Genomic DNA, 26213 nt, shown 5'->3' with positions numbered 1-26213 from the left:
GGGGGAGAAAGTAAAAGCAACTCGAGATAAAATAGCCTACTGACATTTTTGGGTCGCCAGAATTCTACCCCCGGAAATTTATCCCCATAAAAAAAACATTTACCGTACGTAATTTTGACGTCACAAGATCTGTGACGTCAAAATGGGGGTAGATTTCCAGCCACAAACTTTTAGGACGGATAAATTATTATTTATTTCAATCAACTCACATCTCACGGTTTACTTAACGGTTGTAATTTTCAATCATTTTAGCCTCTGGATTGCTTATATATTAATTGATATTATAAGGCCTTACCTTAGCAATCCTGTTTTTTGATCCGAAATTAATTTCGGGGCCGAAGGTCCATCATCAGTCGGAATCTAGGTTGTAATTTATCAAAATCTCAATAAACCTGACACCGGAATTTACCCCTGTGGTCGGCTACGCTACCGTACTTATCGGCCAAGATTCATTGTTGTAGTTGATTGTATTAATTGGTAACTGTACTGAATATTAGAAGGTAATGATTAACCGAAGAGCTGTTGATTTACATAAACCTAATTAATAAAATCATCTACAACAATGAATATTGGCCGTAGCGTAGCCGACCATGGGGAGTAGAATTCCTGTGTCAGACTTGTCTCATTTGACCACTTCACCCAATAGTTACACGAATAACTGTTTCCTATAGTTACCTGACAAAGTGGGCTTTCTTGTACTGATTGAGCTTATAGCACGCAAAGCAGCTAATTGCTAAATTTACTTACTTTTGCCGCACTCCAGTATTCCAACCAAACAACACAAAACAGTGTGCTTTTATTAGGCAAGTAATGTGTTGAAAATAAGTTTGCAGTACATTAAGATACTACGACTACGATCAGCCGGTGCATTGTTTGCCAATTCCTTCAACACTTGGATTTGACCTAACCTAGTGTTTGAAAGACTAATTATGTCTATGCTTTAAAGTAACTGTAGGAAAAATAATAAATATAATGTGTAACACGAGCACAAAGTGCCTTTGCTCCACTCAAGTAAATATTTCTCTCATGTGCAGCGCAAAGAGCCACTTGGCACACTAGTTACACAAATAACTATTGTGATCCAAACAAATTTAAACAGTTGCCTCTAACATACTTTATCAACAGTTATTTTTTTAATTTTTTTTATTAAGTAAACAGCATTAGGATTTGGACTGATATAATTGAATATAAATGAAAAAAATACTACTGATCAATGTTTAAACTTTTTATTTCCATTTTATAATTAACTAATAGGTATATGAAAAATATAACAATTTTTACGATATTTGGTCAAGGAGTCAAAATAAACTTGTAAATAATCCTTTCACCATTGATAATAAACATTAAGAACCTAATTCAACAAAACCTGAACTTGGCAAATTGGGTTTTGTCATAGATCTATTAGAAGGCTGCAACGAGGCCAACGTGGCAATGCCCCTGGCCTACGGAGACAGCAGTGGCACTAATTCATATGAAGTGTAAGCACAGATTTAATGTTTACATGTTTATAACCTATTACTGTTTTTACAATGGCAGTAGGCCGCCGAGTGCAGCATTTCCACATTGTTGGTAAAAATTAGACTTAGGCATAATATTTCATAATGAGCATTTTAGTTTATTTGTAGTTTTTATATTTTTATAGTTATTTATTTGTTTATAGTTACTATTGCTTTGTTTACTTTTTCCTATAAAATATCAAACGTAAGTGAAGTTATGTGAATGAGATAAAGAAAAAAAAAGCCTTGTACATATTTTGTGTTTGATACTAGTTTGATCTAATTTATTAGGATATAACTTTAATACAATACTAACAATACTAATCTAAAATGTACAAACTCATATTTACACTAACGCTAAAACACCACTATCAATGAGACATAACACTGGTGTCTGCACCCATGTATCCTTCATCAAAGACATTGTTTAGCGTCTGAAGTCTTAGCCGTTTGATTGCAAGATGGTTCAAGTACTTGAAAACAACATGAATCACTTTTGTCGTCTTAAAACACATCTGGAACCAAACAATATGATTAGAAAAATTTCTAAGGGTTTTGAAAGTTAAGTTTATATTTAGACTAGCTTACCCTGTCGTGGCTTTGCTCAAAATTTAAGTGAAACATATGTGACCACTTAAGTTCAACTAAGAGATAACTTCTTCATTTACAACAATAACTGTCCCACTACCAGGAGCTTCGAACTGCTCGTTCTGAAACCACCCATATATTTTTTTGGAAAGAAAAAAACTCCCTCTTAATTCCCTCTCAATTCCTCTTTACCTCCTTTCACTTAGGTTTACATTCTTAAAACTAATTTTCCAATAGTACTGTCATAAGTAACATAAAAACCTTGCACAATGTTTTATTGTGGTTCTTATAAACCTTAAAGGTCCTAAGCTGTTGCAGGTCTACAGAGTCTATGATTTTTTCACCAATTGGAATGTACTCACATAAAAAAGGCTTTTCTCATCCCTCCGGTAAAATGAATTATTAAAACTGATATCATACATACAATTCCTCTTAAAAAAAACATTAACACATTGAGCGCGAGTGACGGGCCGGCCCGCCATGCGCAGTTGGCACAACAGGCGTCTGGCGGGTGCGCCCGTCATGTTGGCATAGCAACAACCTTTGTTCAATGTGAGCTCAGCCATTACCGGGGAACGTTATAATCGTTGCCAGCCTGTAGCTTAGAATATAAGCTTTAGTCTGGTGTAGGTTGGTACTAAAATTTCCCGTAAAATCCCGTCTGGCAATGTTTTTGTCCCGGTTCCGGCAATTTTCTCTTTTCGAGCCACTTTTCAAAGACACTGGCTACGGATCCAGGCAGTGCTGCTACCTTTGGGTGTTTCAGTGAACTTCGTCCACTCTCGGGCTAACGCAGCACAATCACCGCTGCTCTATTTTTATTCGTCAGACTGAAATATTTGAATGCCAATTGCGTTCACCGATTCAGTTGCGTGGCGGGGCTTCGCCCGGGACTCGTCGACGTTGGCGAGCGCCTGTTTGAAGGTATGCCGCACTGAGTGTGTTAAAAGCTAATCCTTTTTACATAATCCACTAAATACGTGAACTGGGATTGTAAAGAAGCATACTCATCTGAAATTGCGTGATTGTGAAATTTTTATTAGCCTAGGGATGGAAATGATTGAACTAATCAAGCACTTCTGATCTTCTATCTTGAGCACCTGTTATAAATAATAAGTAGTGATAGAAGACGACAGGATGCCATCCCTTAAAATATTAGATAAAACTCTATTGCAAATGATTTGTTCCTTTTGAAATTGATATTCTGAACACATTAAACAATATACTGTTATTTAAATGCTGAGAAACATATCTTAAAAACTTCAACAAAGTTAACATAAGTTTATGTTATTCCTTGATTTTTAAATTCATTTGACGATTACAAAAAGTGTTATGCAGTAAAACACAAATGTTTAAGCCCCTAAATAATGCATATAATTTTCTTTTCAATCGAATAAATACAACCAGCTGTTCCCTTAGTTAGTAGTATAAAATTTAAAAAATATTCATCTGTTCAAGTTCAGATGTAAACTAACCTTTTCTCTATAAAGATAAAGGTGACTAATTTGTCGTCCCTCAAGGATCCGTTTTTTTAAGGACCCACACTCTTTCTTATACTGTATATATAAATGACCTACCAGCACATATTTCCAAAAGGTTCGTACTATATTTGCTGATGATACAAGTGTATTAGTTCAGGAAACAAACCTGTCTGCATTAGAAAAAACTTTGAAATTAACAATAAAAGAACTGAAGAGATGGTTTGAATCAAATGGACTTTTACTAAATGAATGCAAATCTAACATTATGCAATTCCACATCAGAAATAACAATAATCACAAACTCAATGGAACTGATTTTTATGTCACTGTTAAATATAAATTTCTTAGGATTAATATAGATCAAAGTTTCAATTGGAAATCACACATTCAATATTTGGTAAGTAAATTGACTTCTTTTAGGTTTGCAATTAAATGTCTTCAAAATTCAGTGTCACTAGCAACATTAAAAATTATTTATTATGCTTATATACACTCTCTACTTCGATATGGAATTGTTCTGTGGGGAAACTCAAAGGATATTAGCAAAGTTTTTCAAAAGTATTATTAGAGTGATGATAGGGTCAGAATATGGATCAAGCTGTCGTCGTTCTTTTAAGGAATTAAAAATAATGCCATTGACTTCTTTGTACATCTATGAAATAGTATATTTTGTTCATTTAAATAATATCCTTTTTTAATGAATTAAGACCCACTCATAGTTATAATACCCGAAACTCAAACATGCTAAACTATCCAATTCATAAATACTCTCATTAAAAAAAAAACACCATCTATAAGGGGATTTTTCTATATAATAAGATCCCCTCAAAAATAAAATCCTACACACCAGAAACATTTAAAATTTGGACTAAAGCATTATTGGTAGAGAAATCATATTACTCGCTGGCAGATTTCTTAAATGACCATTGACCATGACATTAATTTACCATTAGTTTATGTGAAATATGACTCAGATTGTTTTTTTATTGTTTTTGTCCCTGATATGGCTTTAAGATCTTCATTTACATTTGTTTTGCTAACTTTTTTTGAATTGGTAACTTTCTCTCAAATGTACTTTATTACATCAACTGATCCAAAAACCTCACAAAACTTCACATACAACAAGTTCTTGTTGTAACTTTTTAGTTTTTATAACTTATTGATTGACCATGCATCTGTTCACCATTGCTTTTATAGTGAAGACTGTTTAATGAAATAAAAAACTTATGACTTAGGATAACATGTGTGCCGATTTTTAAAATCAAAAGATTTAAAATCCGCGACAGGCAATGGACAAGTCAGTCCAACATGACGTAACGCGGAAGGATACGAACTGGAAGACCGTTGGGAGCCGTGCCGTGTGCAAACGTCTCGTCGTCACTCGTGGCTCAGTATTCGCGCAGTCAACATGTGAAGTTGCGTTTTGTCGCTGGTGTAGGACGAATTTATTAATATCTTCATTCGTAGCTCGGAAATTCGCGTTCGGGCGAAAATTGTACGTGCATCAAATGATCGCAATTGTCAAAATTTCGCCGAATTGCATTTGGGGGTGTGTTTTATTAGTATTAAGTTGAGACAGTTGAAATGCCGGATTGATTGTTCGCGTTCGTGATGAAAATTCGTACATGCATCATATCGATAGCAAATGTCAGTTTCTAGCGAATCGCGGGTCGTCGTGACGGTATTTTCAATTGAATCATTAAACGCCAGCTCGAAAAAACAAGAATTAATAAGTCCTACACCAGAAAAAACCGTGTCCTGAAATTTCGCTCGGTCAGACAAAGTCACAAATCACCACGAGTCAGTTTTTAAATGTTCCGTCCGTGTGAGAGTGTATGTGTATGTGTCGACATGTGTACGTAAGTAAATGTTTTGTGTTATTTGTGTTTTAGTGTTAAAATAGTCTTACCAATCTGCCATTTTTCCACATGTACAAGTCATTTTTACCATTCGGAAATCATGTCATAGTTGGTCTGAAAATATCATGTTTCACTTGGTCTGCTTAGAGCACATGGTCGCAATTCAGGATGAGAAGTATTTAATTGAATTTATCATGTCATGCAAAGAATTTAAGTTACATTAGAAATTATAGTCAATTGAAAATTATTTATTAAATTAAATTGAAATGGTCTATTAATTTTAAGAACAATGATTATCTGTGATATTTATTATTTTTGTGTTCTATGTAAAGGGTCAAATTCTATCGTCAGTATTACTATTCTTAACATTTTGAATTTTCTTGTATTGTAATATTTTTGAACAGAGTATCGCATTTTTATTAGCGAGAGTTTGATTGTGTAAAGTAAATGGGGGAAACAAAGTGCTCGGTTGAAGGCTAGGGTTGATAAAGGGTCATGAGGATAGACTCCCATTAAATTCATAAAGTGTAAATATTAAATAAAAGTCGTCAATTAATCGACTCAGTAGTCGATTGGCCCCGTTGCATTAATCAACAATGGAGTGATGTAGATCACAAGACTACGTAATGTTCCCTGTTGCATTGAATTGTAAACTGGCCAGTTGATATACATATGAACATCTTTGGGGAGTCTGGTGACCTAAAATAAATAAATAAAGTTGTCAAGGCTAGGTCATCCCGAGACTTTGTAGTTTTAAAATGTGGCAAACCACCAAACTTAACAAACAATCAACTCTCTCTTTCAAAACATTGCTAAATTGTGCACACAAAAGGTTATTACATTGTTTATAGTTAATCATTGTATCACAGCTCATTATCAACTCATTATACAGTATTTTTACAAAAATCCATCTTTTCATTCACCTGTGTTTCAGCTAGTATTTTTAGTATCAATCTGGTATAAATTTAAGAGGTAAATGGCTTAACTGAAAGAAGTATACAAAGTATACACAATGAGTGTTGATGATCACATTTTGTGAATATATTTTGACAGTGCAATTTTTATAAGTTCAGTTCATAATATTTAATATCAAGTTGGTGAATTCATGAGCAATCGGTTTAACCGAATCCACATATATAAACATCTTGAAGTCATACCTTTGGTAAATATTTCCTGAACAAACAGTTTCATAAATACTTTCAATCAATATTTCAATTTATTTGCAATTTTACAGTTTTACAGAGTGTCAATTCACGTCACAATCTTTCATCAGAGTAGCACATTTCAATTCATGGAGTGTTCAAATAAACACATCTATTAGTTTTTAAGAAGTGTTAGAATTAAGCTGAAGAAGGTGTGAAGGAGGACAACATATCAGACCTCTCACGGTCCATAAATCGGACTTCTGGGATATTTAATTACAGGGCCCACTTAACATCTTTAATTCCACTGCGCACTGCTCTGTGGTTGATTTAGTCCTCAGTTGTCTGATTAAATTAATTAAATTTCATTTTCAAACCCCCACCAGGGGGCAACTTTTTATAATACTCACACCTGTATGGAATACCTAAATTGTATTACATAACGGTGTGAGGTGGTTTTATTTGATGGAATGATCAATTAAGTAAGGAAATAAAGTAGTTGTATTTCCTTACCAAAATACATAAGTAAACAATCTTTTATTTTTCTTTACACATGGAAACTTCAGAGGCCACTGGGACAGAGCCCTGAAGGAATTTCTTGAAAACGCTTCTTATTGCACAACCTAATTGGAATCTCCATGCTAATTCCTCAGTTCTTGTGGTTAGTACTTTTTGAGATGATACAGTGATCAGTGAGTCAGTGAATGGTATTTGACTTTTATAAGTAGAAATAGATAGGCCTACAGCCAAAGTGTATTTGTATAAGAAATGATTTTTAGTGCTTAAAAAATCAGGCTATGAAAATTCTGTTTAATCTAAGTGACATGATTACATGTTATCAGCAGCATCCAAACTTGAACAGGCCTGGTAACCTCTTTAAAAAAATGTTAATATAAAAAAATACAGTTTTAAAAGAAGGTTACAAATTTCTTCAAGTCTCCGCCCAAACAAGAGATCTACTTAAATTGTCACTGACCACACAGTCTTCAAACAAACAAATCAAAATTAAGATGACTGTGGTCAAACCAAAAAATTCCAGATCCCCAAAAAGTAAAAAATTCCTCCAAACCCCCTAATTGTTATTACTCCTATGAAAATAACAAATGTAAAATTTGTGTCTTTTGTATCCCTTCCACCACATTTAACAACTCAGTGACAAAAAATAAAACCTTCAAATTCAATAACCACTTCACATATAATACAGATAGATAATGTGATTTAGCCTACCAATTACAATGCAAAATGTGCCCACTCAATATGTAGACCTAACTACCAACAACCTAGGTACTACGATGTTTAAATGGACACAGATAACATTGCGAAATATCAATTTAAAGACAAACCTATAATAGTTAGCCATAGCTGTACTGCTATCCACAACAAAAATGTTTCACTACCAAAGTCATTAAAGCCCTTTCCCTATCTTGCAACTCCTCATAATTGAGAAGATCTTTTTCACCACAGGATAACTAAATCCAGAGAGCTCTCCAACCTAAAGCTCAGAGCAATCCTACCCCAACACGGCAGGCTTTTGTAATGCATAGAATAATGTTTATAGTATAATTCAGTTGCAGATTAGTGATAGTAAACAAAAGTTATAGACTATAGCCATAGACAGGACATCTTTCTTCCTCCTTCCACAACCAGAACAGTCTACAAGAAGAGAGACTGTACTACTGAAAAAGGAGCTGGTAAGTAGCTTCAAAAACTCTGTTTTTATGTAATTAATTGTGCATCTATTTCGTTCAGTAATAGATAGATAGCTTGCTGTGATTTATTACACAATCCTTAAAAGTATTCAGCAAAAAGTCTTGACTACAATTTTAAGTTAGAAAGAATTATTAGGTAGGCTAACCAACACAATAATGGAATAATGTTATACTGTACCTTAGAGTTTCTATAGAGAGAAAAATACTTTTGGACTGAGATCGTTTGAAAACTGGCCATGCCAATTTTTATGCCAAAAGTAGACTCATAGAATTTGTCTAATGCTTCGTGAAAGAGATCCACTTCATCAAACATGATTTCGACACTGTCATCCGGATGAATCCTGAAAAAGTTTAAGTAAATAAATACCTACTTGAAAATAATACATACTCCAAAGTATTTGCACATCAGTAATAGGCTACATTAAGTACACAATATTTTCTATTTTGAGAGTTGAAATAAAGAATATTTTAAGCATGGCGTTGTGTGGGTAACAGTTAGTGCCAGAGCTTTTTACAAATGTTTTTTAAGAATAATTTCATCACAAGTATACTACTGCTCATCCAATATTAAAATTCATTTGTTAAAATAAATCGGCATGAAACGCTTTTTTGAAATTGGTTCTTCATTGTATCCTAATTTTATAACTATTCTGATGGCTATTTATTGAAGTTAAATGCTCCATTGTAGTTGAACCGTAAAGGCACATACCATGAGACAACTTTGCAAAGTAAGAATGGATATTTGTGAAATATGTTTCCAATGGTTTTTTGTTAAAAAATAAGACACTCTAGAGAGTGTATGACTTAATTTGTATACTTTTAATTGTGTATGAAGACTTACTTTTTCCAAAACCTGAACAAGGCTTCAAGAGGCATTGCTAAATTTGTACACTTTTAATTAATTGTGAATGAAGAATTACTTTTTCCACAACCTGAACAAGGCTTCAACAGACATTGCTTAATTTGTACACTTTTAATTGTGAATGAAGAATTACTTTTTCCACAACCTGAACAAGGCTTCAACAGACATTGCTTAATTTGTACACTTTTAATTGTGAATGAAGAATTACTTTTTCCACAACCTGAACAAGGCTTCAACAGACATTGCTTAATTTGTACACTTTTAATTGTGAATGAAGACTTACTTTTTCCACAACCTGAGCAAGGCTTCAACAGACATTGCTTAATTTGTACACTTTTAATTATGAATGAAGAATTACTTTTTCCACAACCTGAACAAGGCTTCAACAGACATTGCTTAATTTGTACACTTTTAATTGTGAATGAAGAATTACTTTTTCCACAACCTGAACAAGGCTTCAACAGACATTGCTTAATTTGTACACTTTTAATTGTGAATGAAGACTTACTTTTTCCACAACCTGAGCAAGGCTTCAACAGACATTGCTTAATTTGTACACTTTTAATTATGAATGAAGAATTACTTTTTCCACAACCTGAACAAGGCTTAACAGACATTGCTTAATTTGTACACTTTTAATTGTGAATGAAGACTTACTTTTTCCACAACCTGAACAAGGCTTAACAGACATTGCTTAATTTGTACACTTTTAATTAATTGTGAATGAAGAATTACTTTTTCCACAACCTGAACAAGGCTTCAACAGACATTGCTTAATTTGTACACTTTTAATTGTGAATGAAGAATTACTTTTTCCACAACCTGAACAAGGCTTCAACAGACATTGCTTAATTTGTACACTTTTAATTGTGAATGAAGAATTACTTTTTCCACAACCTGAACAAGGCTTCAACAGACATTGCTTAATTTGTACACTTTTAATTGTGAATGAAGACTTACTTTTTCCACAACCTGAGCAAGGCTTCAACAGACATTGCTTAATTTGTACACTTTTAATTATGAATGAAGAATTACTTTTTCCACAACCTGAACAAGGCTTCAACAGACATTGCTTAATTTGTACACTTTTAATTGTGAATGAAGAATTACTTTTTCCACAACCTGAACAAGGCTTCAACAGACATTGCTTAATTTGTACACTTTTAATTGTGAATGAAGACTTACTTTTTCCACAACCTGAGCAAGGCTTCAACAGACATTGCTTAATTTGTACACTTTTAATTATGAATGAAGAATTACTTTTTCCACAACCTGAACAAGGCTTAACAGACATTGCTTAATTTGTACACTTTTAATTGTGAATGAAGACTTACTTTTTCCACAACCTGAACAAGGCTTCAACAGGCATTGACAGTTTGATGTTATCCCCAGTTTGTAGTTTATAGCTGTAAGTCACTACAGCGTCCTCATTCCGATCCAGCATTATAAGGCAGTATGTTGATAGATGCTTTAGCTCCTCCTCTGTAAGTGACAGTCTACTGATGATAACATCAAACTTCTGAGAGAGAATACTATTCACTTGTTGTCTAAAGGCAACGTTGCCTTTACAAAGCAAAACAGGTAGAAACGGACGGCTCTCCTTGATAGTACTACACCATGATACCAAGTAACCCTCGTACAACAGACGTTGCTTGTTACTAGTTACACCGATGATAGTAATCTGAAAAAGGAAAATCAAATCCAATAATTGTTATCTATACTATTATAAAGAAGAGGTGGTGTCTGTGTGTGTGTTTGTATGAGCTAATCTCAAAAACTACTGGTCGGATCGGGCTGAAATTTGGCATGATGATAGCTCACATTCCCGATTAACATATAGGCATATTTTTATCCCAAAAAATCCTTCGGGGCTCCGCCCCAGTGGCTCTGGAGTTTTCCATTTTAACCTTATGAGAAATGGAATTAATGAATCTTAACAGCTGTTTCAATTAAACAAGTTGGTTCTGTTCTATGATGTTCAATAGCATTAAAAGTTACAAGGATTACCAACAGGGTTCAGCACTAGCACTATTATTTCTTTTACATTTATGACAACAGCAAAAGGTGAGTGAGCGTAGCGAACGAACTTCAACCTGGAGGCGAGTGAGCGTAGCGAACGAGCTAACATGAAGGCAAGTGAGCGTAGCGAACGAGCTAACCTGAAGGAAAGTGAGCGCAGCGAACGAGCTCCAACCTAAAGGTGAGTGAGCGTAGCGAACGAACTTCAAAAAGAACCGAAATTTCTTAAACCATGTCCTCACTCATAACTGCTATAAGCATTTGATACTTATATGCCAACCCCGTACGAAGGACGGGTACTCTGCTAGTAGCTATATATTTTAATTAGCTCTGAAAACCCTAACTTTTCCCAGATGGGCATCCCAGGAATGTTTTTGTTTCTTGCTCTTGTTCGAGTCTGTCATGTTCTCGGACTCACCACACATATAAAATATTAATTTAATACTATTTTGGCCTAAGAACACTTGGTACATCTAATTTTACAAGAAAGTTTAGCTTGTATTTTTTTACTTTATAACCTTATTTAGGAAATATGAACGTAAGCTTTTTTAATTACTAAAGCATGCTAATTGCTTCGTCTAATGAATGTTAAAGTCTGTCTAGTATGTAAGGTACCAAATTTTAAGGGGGGTAAAAACGTACTGCTAGTCAGCAAACGCCATAACTTACCAGTTTTAATCCATAGTAGCCTACTCCTAGGCCTATGTGTTAGCCCTAGCTTCGGCTATGAGCCAAAGAGCGTAGGCCTTTTTTTAATCACAGTGAAGTACATACACACACTCACACAATACATATTTATTCATAATAGCACTCCGTTTCACCAAATAAAGTTAAACCGGACGATTTTACAGATATTTTTAATGCCGACGACGCTTAACCCCAAACTAGTGTTTGTTTGTTGACAGACGACAGACGGAAACTAGACCAGCTCAACAAGTGAATTTGCGATCAGCTGTTGTCTAGTAGTACTTGAGTTCGCCGCTTGAGCGCGTGAGCCTCGAGGGGGCAGGAACAAAGGATTTGACTCAAATACAGGATTATTCGTTCATATGCCGTCTTCGAAGTAACTTTGTCGTTACATTCACCCGTTATCAACGCTTGCACAATCTGACGATCATCGATAATTCGTTTACCAAAGGTTAGCTATATTAGTTAATCACATTGCTACGATTTACGTTTAAATTTTCGTGTAACATTCGCATTCTTGTATCCAAATTTTATTTTCAATAACTAAATTTAATAGCTTAAATTTCGCCGACTTGATTCTAGACCCGCCAGTTCCTGCCTGCCAGTGACTAGTGGTGATTATCGTTTGGTTTGATTTAAATCAATTAGTTTCAAAATTACGATTTCTACGAATGATTCTTACATACGTTTATTCTAATTAATTCACCGTTTTAACACCCCGAGACTTGTCGCCCGAGTTCTAAACCCCGTCTTTGGCGGGCGAGAGAACCTAGTCTAGGGAATAGGCTGATTTGAACAATCAGCTACGAATATTAGTGTAAAATTTATCTTAAATCATCTCTCGTTAAATTATCTGTTCAATTAGATTAATTAGGCTCTGACGACTCTGTAGGAATTGTTTTTACGTTGTAGTCTGTTCTATATTATTTACCTGAGCCTTTAGCTAATTAAGTTCAATACAGGTATTTATATCACATTGGCTTAAGATTGGATACTCGTCGGCCCTACAGAGTCATTCTAAAAGTTAGGCAAAATTCTTCACAACAGGTTAACGAAGGTGAGGATGACATAGCTCCCTCTGAGCGTCTGCAGGATTTCCTGAGCGCTTCTAGAGCTCTGAGCCTTCGATTAAATTTAAATAAATTGATCAGTCAAAGCCGTGACAACTTCGTATCGGCCCCTGGATTTTTCTCGGCTCCTTCTAAGCACTCCCGGGAAGAAATTCGAGTGTGGCCGGTTCTAGGGGTAGGCCTAGCCTGACTTTGGTGAATACTGGTTTATCCCCCCCCCCTAGAATTTTGCGTCACAAGTACCTTGTGAGAACATTGTTTGGGATTGGATTTCTACAGAAGAAAATCTCGTAATTACCATGAGGCAAGTTTATTGTACAGTAGACTCTTTGATAATTCGAAATTGGTGGGCCAAGCATATAAATTTGAATTATCAAGAGTTTTGAATTATCAAGAGTTCGATTTATCGGGAGAAAAATAAACCAAGAGAGTTCATTTGTTTAATACATACAAAGGTACAGCACATTACAATAGGACATCATACCGTATTGTAGTACACTTTTAAACAATCAACGGCTTATTTTTCAGTTACTGTAGTTGCAAAGAAATCTGTTATTTAGCGCTATATATTTCGCCAATAGCTGAACTATCTATCAGCTGTCGACAACTACGTTTGTGCTCAGGGAGATGTCGCGCAATCTAGAGATGGGATTGCCAACTTAGGCCCCGTTTATGCAACAAAAGCGGGAGCGGTAGCGACAGCGGGAGCGATTTCTAACACCATTGAGTTAAATGGGGCTGTTTATGCACGAAGAGCGATAGCGGTAGCGGTTGACCTCCCGCTGCGGTTTCTAATTCGCCCGCTGTGTAGTTAGAAATCGCAGCGGTTGCTTGGAATAGAGCGGTTTTCAACTACATTGAGTCAAATGGGACTGTTTATGCACGGCGGGAGCGGGAGCGGTTGCAGCCAGGGTTGCCAACCTGACCCACGCCACAGAAAACGTACTACTATAACCCAGAATGCCAACCGCATGGTAAAAAGCATTAAGCGGTTTGAGAGAGCTTTGCCTGTCAATCCGTAGGCAGCGCCACCAGCGTTGCTATGCTATTGCATGGATGCTATGCTATGCTATCGCCCTGCTCCCGCTCTTGGTGCATAAACGGGGCCTTAGAAAAACAAGTCAGTGAAAGACTACTGCTCTAACTAAACAAACATCAAAACGTCCAACACTAGCCTACCATGGGAACAGGATGTACTGTACTGCATAGTTTCCTGTTATAACAGGAAGAGATCACTTCGAATTATAGTGTTTTGCCGACTTAACTTCAAATTACTGCGTGACTTTGATTTATAGTGTTTTTTCGACGAAACTTTGAATTCCAGCATGACTTCGAATTATAGTGTTAACCGACGAAACTTCGAATTACTGAGTTACTTCGAATTATAGAGTGTTTTTCCGACGAAACTTCGAATTACTGCGTGTTACAAATTGACCTGCTCTCTATTTGGACTTTGAAATACCGAGTGTATCAAAATGCATGGTAAAAATTTGAAATATTGAGAGATTCTCTAGGGACTGAGCCTTCATTTTGAATTATCGAAAGTTTTGAATTATCAAGTGTTTCAATTACCAAGAGTGGACTATGGAAGTAAATACACAGTACTGGTAATACTTAAAACCTACTCCAAAACGCACATTCCAACGCTCCCATGTGTACAGGGTGTTGAGTACAAGGGCTGTTTGTGCATATAGCTTCTTCAAATAGAATCATATACTCTAATATGAACAATGTTTGCTTGTATGTATGTATTGCTGCACCAAGATCTCGAAAACGGCGACGATTTTCTTCAAATGTTGTAAATAGTTTATTCCTGGCCTAAAAACGAGTTTACTGCAGTTAGAACTGCCAACAAAAATCTAATTACGTAGAAAAATGAAACTGAAAGTCACATTTTTTTTTAACATTAGTCTTATGGGTTGCTAAGTAACCATCTTGGATAAATTAAATAATAAGGAAAATGTAAACATAAGACTTGTAAGTTGTCTATCCACAGTATACTAGCAAATTACAAAATACAGTAAAAAAGTAAAAACATCAGTTGAGCCAATATTATATTGAGGATTACTCGATACATTGTAGTCAAGGGTAGCAGTGTGAAGTGTGTGATCTGTTTATGACGATTAGATTACGGTATCTGCAATCCTTAAATGTTATGGGAAGGAAAGGAAACAGGTCCGCGACGTAGGAAGTGATGAAGGAAGTAGTCAAGGCGAGCTGTCCGGAGTGTGGGAACTGTTTATGACGATTAGATTAAGGTATCTGCAATCCTAAAATGCTATGGGAAGGGAGGAAAACAGGTCCGCGATGTAGGAAGTGGTGAAGTAAGTAGTCAAGGCGAGCAGTCTGGAGTGTGGGAACTGTTTATGATGATTAGATTAAGGTATCTGCAATCCTAAAATGCTTTAAAGGGAAGGGAGGAAAACAGGTCCGCGATGTAGGAAGTGGTGAAGGAAGTAGTAAAGGAAAGCAGTGTGGAGAGTTGGAACTGGAAACCGTTTGTAGCAGTTAGATTAATGTATCTGCAGTACTGAAATGCTATTAGAAGGGAAGGAAACGTGTCCACGACATAAGAAATGGTGAAAGAAGTAGTAAAGGCTAGCAGTGCGGAGTCTGGGGAATGTTTGTGGCAATTATATTCATCTATCTAAAATACTAAAATGCTATGGAAAGAGATGAAAACATGTCCACGACGTAGGAAGTGGCGTAGGATGTAGTAAAGTTTTAGCATCGCAGAGTGAGGGAACCGTTTGTGGCAGTTAGATTAATGTATCTTCCATCCTAAAATGCTAGGGGAAGGGAAGGAAACAGGTCCATGACGTAGGAAATGGTGAAAGAATTAGTAAGGCCAGCAGTGCAGAGTGTGGGAACTGTCTGTGGCAATTATGTATCTGCAATTCTAAAATGGTATAGGGAAGGAGGGCAAACAGATCCACAATGTAGGGAGTGGTGAAGGAAGTAGTAAAGGCGAGCAGTGTGGAGTTTGGGAATGGATTAATCTATCTGCAATACTAAACTGCTTTCAGAGTAGAGTAATTATTTGGTCCCTAGGCACTAATTCTTTATTCATTATAGACAGTAAAGCATAAACATCAGTTACAGATGCAAATGAGGTTAGAGATGGAATTTAGTCTTGTTCCTGTTGTCCATTTCAAATATAATGAATTGGTTAATTTTAGGATAAAGCTAAAGTTGAGTTGGCTAAGAGTGGGTGTAACTGTACTCAGGAAATTTTCTAACGGTTCATTTTTTTTTCAAATTCATTAGAGCTAGATCATTAATGTAGCAGGGAGTACTTTCACATGAGTTTCTAGAGAACATCATAGTTTACATCAGAAAATGATCGTTGAGAATGTTCACAAACACATGTTAAGAAAAAAAAACAAGCTGCTTTCTGATTGGAAATGTTTGGGTCCGAAGGATCAGACTCATGCGAGTTGTAACTATCACCACATACCTGCGCAGGAGACAAGGTGGTGCCCCAGAAGATGTAAGCAATTTTCGTGTGTAGGCTTATTTAAATCTATTTAAATAAACTGGCCAATTAAATGTAAGAAACTTCCAGAGGTTATATTCTCTATTAAGTAAACTAACAATGTAATGTCTGAAATGATGGTGTAGGCTACCTACTTTCAAAGCTTCGCTGTCATTATCTGTCGGACTCAAACCTTGGCATTGCGAGACCTGGGTGTGATAAGTCATCTGAACTTTGGAGTTTTGTGAATTTTTCCTCAATCCACTGTTTATAGCTTTCTCTATAGCCGTTCTTTGAGCAGGCTGATAGCTGAAGTTATACAGCAAACCAACTAAGTACACATGCCAGGTCCCATACCTGAAATCTGAAAACGAAATATGTCAGGAATTTTAGGTGGTTTTAGAATTTTTTTTAAACAAGCTTTAAGCCGTGTTTACACCGGAGTTTGGAACATGTGTTAACAACAAACATGTTCCTAACAAATCAGGAAACACAACTTTTTGAAAGGACAAATTTTGATGTTTAGAACAGTTTTTTAGTATTTAGAACAGAGAAATTTTAACTCCCACCAGAAGTCGGTAAAGATCAAAGAGTGTTTCAAACATTTGTTTGGAACCCGTTTCAGTACTTCTACGATGTTACTTACAACACTTCCCCGCTAGACCCCGTGCTTACCCACCACCATGTGATCACATGCCGTGCCCTCAGCGTCAGTCCTTCTACTCCCAAAAAAGTACATGGCATTTTCCGTTTTGAACAGAATTTAAAAAAAAAGCATTATCTCTTATGAACTTTTGTTACAAACTAATTAAGAAGCAAGTGTTAGTGAAACAAAAAGTTCAAAACTTTGGTGTAAACGCTTCAGGGATTGTGTAATCTTGCTAATCCAAAGTCTTTCAGGATTAAACAAAAAAACCTACATGTTTTAAATGCAAGTTACATTCAGAATGGAAAGTAGAGAAACCACAGTTTTGGTGATAGATTTAGCTAATGTTTTGCCTTAATTCAATCAAACAAATCAACTGGACATCACACGAATTTCATTGCAGTTTGGAAGTAGATTTTTCAGAGAAAGTTAAATTGTAAATGTTATATTTTTATGAACACTTTTAACACAATGTAATAACTAACAAAACCCAGTTCCTTCATTACTACACTAGAGTTAACTAACAACTGACATTAAGCAAGTTTAAAAATAAAAAAAAAAAACAGTATTTCTTTCTAAACAAATGGACTATCACTATACCTTGAAACAGATTCAGTTAGGTGTAAGGCGAAATGATATTTTATCTTTTTCAGAATGATGGATGGATGAAATTTTAGATTAGGCCTATGAGCGCCCAATTTAGCTTTCTTTGCAAAAATAATTAGCTACAGTAAGACTCCCTCTTATACGGACACCCTTTAACCGGACATCGGTTTAACCGGACTACACTTGGCGCAAATGACATCTCTTTAACCAGACAATTTTTATCAGCACATTGGTTTAACCGGACTAGATCGGCAGGAAGTGGGAGGTACTGAGACGACTGTTCTCGTGGGAAAGATTTGAGACCAGTGATAACGTGTCTAAATACGTAATAATCATTATTGGCTTATACAGGTTGTATTAAATGGTCCGTTTTAACAAGTTTTTGGGGACGTTTAACCAGAAAAACTGTTATCTGAGCTGGCCTCGGTCCCGAGGAGTCCGGATAAAAGGGAGTCTACTGTATAGTTCAAATAAATCCTCCTTACATCCCCTCATTTTAAAGCTATTTATGCAAGCAGCACAATTGAAGTTAGGCCTATTAGGTTTGTGTTTATTATTACTGTAGTTTTTTTTATTAAATGTATCTTGGTTAAAACTTACCTTCTAACATATTAAGTGATTCTGGATTAAGTGTGTCATTTTCCGTTAAGTAGGTCAGACTAAACACTTGATCTGGGAGGTTTACAAAACAGTTTATTTCACTACATTGGCTGATGTCTTCCATTGGGATGTGAAGTGAAAGTGAATGCTGCAGTAGTAAAGATTTCCGTTTGCGGGCAGACACCATTTTGCTGTTATTTGTGATTGATTTTCTTTTCAAAGAATTTCCTTGATTCATGGTGTACTTTTGTCTGTTACATCAACACAGCAACCTGAAAGGTTATATTGTTGAGGTCAACTTACATAAATTTCTTTCTACTGTACATTAATGCTTAAAAATAGGCAAGTATAATTAGTCTCTTTTTTATTTTATTTTTATTTTACCCCCCCCCCCCCCCCCCCCCCCACTAAATGTGTACCGGGTAGCTATTTGAGAATCCAAGCAATAGAAAAACAGTAAAATACTAGGCTAGGGCTGATTAACCAGAAAAAAACCCATTAAATAAAACAGAGCCTGTAGGCCTAGTGCAACAAAGATTTAATAGTAAACTTAGTTGTAAGTTATTCTATGAACTAACAAAAGTTGAATAGCCAATATAATTTCACTAGGTCTATTAAAAATTTTATTTTTACTTGTCTATTGCAATATTTTCAAGTTAAATTCGAAATTGTGTTTAGTTTTTTATAAAAAGTGTCGAAGAAACAAAATAAAATTAAATCAATTTGATATTCATTGAATCGAATAGAGTGGTTCAAATGGTTGTTTGGATAAGTCCAAGTTCTAGTGGCGAGGAAAGTATGTGGAAAGTGAGCAGCTGTTAAAAGTGTCCTAGGACTATAACTTGACTAACTTAATTTAGGCAACATTAAAAACTTATGGATTGTAAGGATAAATAACTTATAGTTATAGGAAGTTGAGTTTTGATTGGTTAAGAGGTAATTATTCCTTAAGGGTGCCTCCAAAAGAATTTTTAATTTTGACTAGCTGTGTACCCGTTCTACGCACGGGGATCTTATAATATTCAGTTGAAACCTTCTTATATAAAGAACAGCAGTTGGTTTGCATATTTTAAGATATGCTGGCCAAACTATTATACATAGCTTCATTTTATGTTGTTTTTTGTTGTTCCGGATCGGTATGACAATCAATAAAAGGTTAAATTACCTCTGTGTCTGCCGGTCGATCCTATAACGGTAGGCTTACTTTTATTTTTACTATCTGATCTCGTTTGCATGGCTCAATCACGTCCTGGTTGAAGTTCGTTCGCTACGCTCACTCACCTGTATGTTGGAGCTCGTTCGCTGCGCTCACTTTCCTTCAGGTTAGCTCGTTCGCTACGCTCACTTGCCTTCAGGTTAGCTCGTTCGCTACGCTCACTCGCCTCCAGGTTGCAAATTAGCTGTTGTCATAAATGTAAAAGAAATAATAGTGCTAGTGCTGCACCCTGTTGGTAATCCTTGTAACTTTAATGCTATTGAACATCACAGAACAGAACCAACTTGTTTAATTGAAACAGCTGTTAAGATTCAATAATTTCATTTCTCATAAGGTTAACATGGGCTTCCAGAAATTCCACGTCAAAAATCGACAAAAACTTGATTTTCAAGGGTTTACTGTTAAATATCTAACTGTCTCATATTCGATGAAATACGTCTAAAACCATCTCATATATGTATAGTATTTGGAAAATAAGTTTCAGGCGGGACAGTGCTATAGTTATTGAGGAGTAGTTGTAATAAAGTGCGTATTTTAGCGTTACCAAGAGAATGACAGATAGACAGACAGACAGACAGACAGACAGACAGACAGAAATTGAGATAAGGTTTGATTCGGTTTCTCTGACCTATGAAATGTAAAAATAACCAAAAAGTTCATTATTCTAAGCAATGTACAGACAAAACTCTAATTTTATTTATATAGATATCTTACTTTGGGCCTATAGTTTTTTACCTCCTGAATTGAATCCAAATATAGGCCTACCATTATTTTTCACCGCTGATGAATATTTCTCAAGATATCATACAACATTACTATAAACAAGGTAGGATGGATGACAAATACAAGTGGAATGGACTATGGGTTGAGTACGCCAACAGCTGATTGTTTTCAATTATAGTCAAGCAAATGGAAGTGACAACTTTATTAGCTAACTCTGATTATGCAATATGAAAATCACCTGATTAAGTTACACTTTTCACTTCCTAAGACCATGGTGGAAGGAAAAAACATAGGTGTGCTATTCCCACATATTCTGACGTCACTCGGATTGCAAACAAAAGATCACCTGATTGTAACTGTCAAATTAGTATGTGTTTGTTTTGATTTGATTGTTATTGTTTTTATAATAAAAACAATAACAACCAAATCAAAACAAATACATATACTTAAGTAGGTACTTAAGGTTTTCATGGTAAGACCTGGGCCCTGTTTCATAAAAATACTAGTCTAGTATTTACGAGTCCACGGACTAGTAATACTAGTGTATTTTACAAGTCTACGTTTCAAAAACCTACTAGTGTAAAATACTAGTTACTAGTGTAGGGACTAGTATTACTAGTGGTTTTTACTAGTGTAGACAGCAATGTGTTTCATAAAGTTTTACTCTTGTAAATTACACTGGTAAATACTTGCCATTTTCTAACAACCTCTCTACACCCGTATTATTTGAAGTAGACTAGTATTTTCGGGAAGAGAGTTATTTCATTACTCACATCCTTTAAAAAAATGAATTAGTGAATTCTTTTTTCAAGTGCGAATTGGCTCAAGTTTGCAATTTAAGATAAAAATAGATCTGTGAGTGTTAAAATGACAATTATTAAATGTAAATTACAATCAATAAATGTGGCGTAGTACAAAATGAGTGAAATTGAATTTTATAATGTATGTACAATCGCCCTATTATAATAATTATAATTATAAGTTATCAATTTCTGTGAAATTTTAGTCTAAATTTACTTGAGTTAAATTTCATGGTTATATCAACTATTTAGTTATCACAGATAAAAGATTTTTAATCTTTGAGAGAAACCAAATTAAAACCGCATACCGTATTGCGTACAAAGATGTACAAAAATGTATCCAACATTGCAACATTAATCAGATTATTTTACACCCAAGGCCCTCGGTTTTATTTAAAGACATTGTAATATGAAATAATAGTAAAACAATTTTAAAGAGGAGTTTTATTGTATTTTTTGAGGTGCTTATTATTTGCTTCCCTAAATAGCTAAAACCCTGTGATGTACGAACAATTGTGTAGGCCTATATTTGATTTTTGGGCGTTGAACTGAACTGCTTATCATAAAAACATTACTTTTAATCCATTTTGGTATTCTGAATTTGTTATTCAAAGTAATAAAAAAATTAGATGTTGATTAGAGCTGTTATTTAAATGTAAAAACACGTAAAAGTTTAATTAATGGAACAAAAAGTATAGTGAGTGGTGCGGATTTGAACCAGGGACCCTACCACATGAGAAGCGAAAACTTTACCTCTGAGCTACGCCCTGCAACAGCGCATATGCCATGTTTTACTATACTTGAAAACCTACTTCTCCATTGCTTGTAACGGCGTTGCAATTATTTGTTACATCAATAAACGTTTAGGCATGGTTTGTAGACTCAAAATTAGAATATCACCAAATGGTTTTTAACCCAAATATTCTTATGCATTCGAATATTTGAAAACATAGGTTAGGGTACTTGAAAACGTTCCAAACAAAATGTCCTTACACGATTTAATTACATTCAAAATCCGAGCATTCTTTTCTTTACTCATAGTTAGCATAATCTTATATGTCAGAATAAAACAAAAACTATACAAATCACAGCGAATGCGGCAGCAACAGATCAACTTTTTTACCCAACTCTGTTGAGCGCCGCAACTAGGCCTACCCGGCTACCACAATCGCCATGTTGATTGCAGCGACGCGACGCCGCGCCGCGAACATAAATAATAGCGGTTTGATAAATAATGTGTGATTGTTTTGCTTATGTGTTTATATAGTTATTAATTAAAAGAAAACACTGCGTTTCTACAACTATTTACTTTTTGTATCAAATGAAAACAAAATTAAACCCCTTTATAAAGGGTTTGAAAACCCGTGATTGAGGTTAGAAATTTGTTTTGAAAGTTTACCTTGTAAAGTTGGTCACGTGACTAGTAGTTTTGGTCACGTGACTAGTAAAATTCACTAGTATCTACTAGTGGTATGAAAACGTTTATGAAACACAAATTAGTAGGGCAGGTAAATACGGGACTAGTATTTACTAGACTAGTAATTACTTGACTAGTAGTTTTATGAAACAGGGCCCTGGACCCAACACCATCCGTTCAAATTCATATATATATGTGTCCGTTAGCGCGATAACTCGAGCAAAAATTATCAGATTTTGATGAAATTTGTTACAAACGTGTAAACCTACGTTTATTCAAACGAGTTCGCGATCCAGCATAATCGGATCATGGGAACGGGGTTTTATGGGGTAAAAATGGGGTTTTCCCATTTTTGACCCTGTCAACAAAAATTTTGCATTTTCTTTCTAAACCAATTTGTAGAATTTAAAAAAAATAAATCATTTAGTATATTGAAGCGCTGCTGTATGCCTAACGGTCACAGAGAAAATTCAAAAATAGAGTAGGGCCTAATTTAAAATTTCCATGTTATTCTTATGGAGAAAATGAAAATTGTTGTAGTTTACTTATTTATGGAAATATATTGATAAAATTGGGCAAATTTCTTTCTTTCATCCTATGGTCAAAAAAACACTTTTTACCTTCCCCGTAGCGGCAAACCTAAGCACTCATTAAATCTAATGCTATTTAAATAGGGAATAAATAAGTCTTATTTATTGAAATATTTTAGTAAAAATGTAATCAGACAAGTTAAATTCACTTAGTCAGCAGGTTTGCTGCGGCGGGGGTATTTTACATTTTCTCCGTAACCGTTAGGCATACTACAATGCTTCAATATATATTAAATTATTTCTTTTTTTAAGCTCAACAAAATGGTTGGGTAATGTAAGAAATTTCAAACTTTTATGTTTTTAGGGTCAAAAATGAGAAAAGCCCATTTTTATCCCATAAAACCCCCCATAAACCCCGTTCCCATAGTCCGAGTATGCTGGTTCGCAAACTCGTTTGAATAAATGTAGGTTTACATGTTTATACCTACCAAATTTCATCAAAATCGGATATTTGTTGTTATAGAGTTATCGTGCTAATGGACACTGTATCTTATATGTATAGCCTAAATAAATACCTACCTATATAAATAAATATATATATATAGGCCTATACATATATATATGGCCTCTGGGGACCTCAAAACAAAAAAGTAAAGGTCCCGGGTCCAGGTCTTACCATGAGACCTACGGTAATAGCTTATTCCCTATAAGCTATGGGAAATTCGCTAAAACACATGTAATATCATTAATTAGTTGCTGATACATGAATTATGCACTGTGGCACGTTTTCCCTTTTAGGCACAATGGGATTATGTACTAAGTATGGAATTATGCACTGTGGCACGTTCATTAACATACTTTGAGTGAGGGTTGGAATGAGGATGATCATGTCGGTAGTGGCCTAGCTTCTATTACTGGTATTTTACGTTCTATTACTGGTATTTTACTAAAATGTATCGTAGTTGATTTATTGTATTTTCTAAACGGCACCAAAGTCCATTTGCTTTTATCGAATGCAAAAACAACTGACAGCTATTTCCACTACACAAACCTTCCTCCCCTTTTAGTGTTAGTCGCTACTAGAACTTGGACTCGTCCAAACCACAAATAAAAAAAAAAAACTTACAGTAATTTAAGCTTGATATTAATTATTTAGTAAAACTGTACAGCCACTTAGGAATCTCTCCGACAAAAACTGAGGTAATTATTTGGACGTAGTGACTACTCGCAAAAGTGAAATTTTTTTTTCATAATGACCTAAATTTCACGCTGAATCCGAAAATGACGTTTTTATTTTTTGGAAAATACCGGAAATTCCCGAAAAAAGGGAAAAACGGGAAAATTTTTTTTTACTCAAAATACGTCATGTGGGTACTCAAAATACGCAGAATATTGTGAGATTAAGAATATGCAAGAATTTTTTTGATCCGATGAAAAACACCGGAGATAGGGCGAAAAAACGGTGAATAATCGGTTAGGTTAGGCTTGGTTAGGTTAGGTTCGGTTAGGTTAGGTTTGGTTAGGTTCGAATCGGTTAGGTTAGGTTAGGTTAGGTTAGGTTAGTTTAGGTTAGTTTAGGTTAGTTTATCAATAACTTGAGTATTGTAAGTAAACTAACCTAACCTAACCTAACCTAACCTAACCAAACCTAACCTAACCTAACTCAACCTAACCTAACCTAACTCAACCTAACGTAAACAATAATAATAAAATAATGACCAGCTGATCAGCTGGTATTTTCACGGACAAAAGTTGGACAAAAAATCCAAAATAACATCGCACATTTTTGGGTTAGGTTAGGTTAGGTAAGGTTAGGTTAGGTTAGTTTACTTACAATATACTCATGTTATTGATAAACTAACCTAACCTAAACTAACCTAACCTAACCGAACCTAACCTAATCTAACCAAACCTAACCTAACCGAACCAAACCTAACCGAACCTAACCTAACCTAACCTAACCGATTATTCACCGTTTTTTCGCCCTATCTCCGGTGTTTTTCATCGGATCAATATTCCGCGTATTTTGAGTACCCACATGACGTATTTTGAGTAAAAAAACATTTTTCCCGTTTTTCCCTTTTTTCGGGAATTTCCGGTATTTTCCGAAAAATAAAAACGTCATTTTCGGATTCAGCGTGAAATTTAAGTCATTATGAAAAACAAAAATTTCACTTTTGAGAGTAGTCACTACGTCCAAATAATTACCCAATAAATAATTACCAAATTTGATAGTGGTGGTTACTCACTTTTCTTGTTAGACAATCTGAAGGAGCCGGATAAACTTAGCTATTGCGCCAAATCAGTAGCCTATAGAAGAGGCGTCCTTTTAGAATGCTAGCTAGGACTATTTGTCTTGTTTCCTCTCCCATGTAATTTCCTATTGGTTACAATTGATTAAATAATAATTGGACATAGACTAGGCCTAGCTAGTCCATTAACATTGCTATAGGCTATAACTTGCTGTGCTTGTTGTCCTGTTGTTTAATAATGCTTGTATTTTTTTGTTGCTAGCCTACTTTAGCTGCTAGGGTGCGATAATAGGTAAATAAGGTAAGATTATTCAAAAAAATATAAGTTACCGTACTCAATTTAAAAATTGAAACACCTACCGACTTAATAACTCAGGCCTAAGTTATGACAGTTTTAATTAAAAAAATTAACTAAATGAACTAAGCAAGTTCAGGGAAGATGTTAACTCGTCAATTTGCAGAGAGAATAGAAAATATTGTTGTCACAATTAAAATTACAGACTGATAAAACATGTAAAGCATAAAGCACATAGCCTCAATAGTAAGTTACTCCTAAATCACATTTAAATTGATTATCCAATAAACCACACCACACAAACAGCAAACAAACGAAAAATGTAAGAGATCACTTCACTAGGCCTAGTTAGTAGAACACAAGAAAGAAACACAACACAACCACAACACAGAACACAGAAAACAGAACGGAACAGAACAGAACTTAACTTGTTTTGTTTTTTATTTTTAACTACCAAACCAAACCAAACAGTAAAGTCGCGCCATAAGCAAAGCTCAATGTGGCCACTACAACCACAATAAAACTTATCTTACAGAATAATGGAACAGACTTGGAGAAACGGACATTTATTATGAGTACTACCATAGACTAGTATGTTTTATCTATGGTACTACTTCATGTATTCGGGCAAAACATTTTCAAAATAGGCTGGTGACCACAGGTGACCTCTACTTGATACTTAGGTCCTTAATCGTTGACTTGACGTTGTCTGATTTATTTATTAACGGATACACAAGTCT

General features: G+C 35.1%; 1 protein-coding gene across 3 annotated transcripts; it reads right to left on the bottom strand.

The window, feature by feature from the left end:
* Positions 1-1210: 1210 nt before the first annotated feature.
* On the bottom strand, positions 1211-25807 carry LOC129001650 (uncharacterized). 3 transcript variants are annotated; one of them, XM_054429021.1, is made up of 7 exons: positions 25539-25807; positions 25176-25306; positions 18241-18512; positions 16544-16752; positions 10472-10818; positions 8454-8616; positions 1211-2011 (listed from the first exon to the last, which is right to left on the bottom strand). In XM_054429021.1, exons 3-7 carry the CDS (start codon positions 18476-18478, stop codon positions 1868-1870), a joined length of 1101 nt encoding a protein of 366 aa, XP_054284996.1. In that variant the 5' UTR covers positions 18479-18512; positions 25176-25306; positions 25539-25807; the 3' UTR covers positions 1211-1867. The 3 variants fall into 3 exon arrangements, with proteins under 3 accessions (XP_054284996.1, XP_054284995.1, XP_054284997.1); XM_054429020.1 differs by having other exon boundaries at positions 25176-25807; XM_054429022.1 differs by lacking the exon at positions 25176-25306.
* Positions 25808-26213: the final 406 nt, after the last annotated feature.

This window comes from Macrosteles quadrilineatus, unplaced genomic scaffold (genome assembly GCF_028750875.1).
Source record: "Macrosteles quadrilineatus isolate MER2022 unplaced genomic scaffold, UCM_ALF_1.0 Scaffold_8__2_contigs__length_117827958, whole genome shotgun sequence".
Classification (NCBI taxonomy): Eukaryota; Metazoa; Arthropoda; class Insecta; order Hemiptera; family Cicadellidae; genus Macrosteles; species Macrosteles quadrilineatus.
This window is presented reverse-complemented; position numbering and strand designations above follow the sequence as displayed.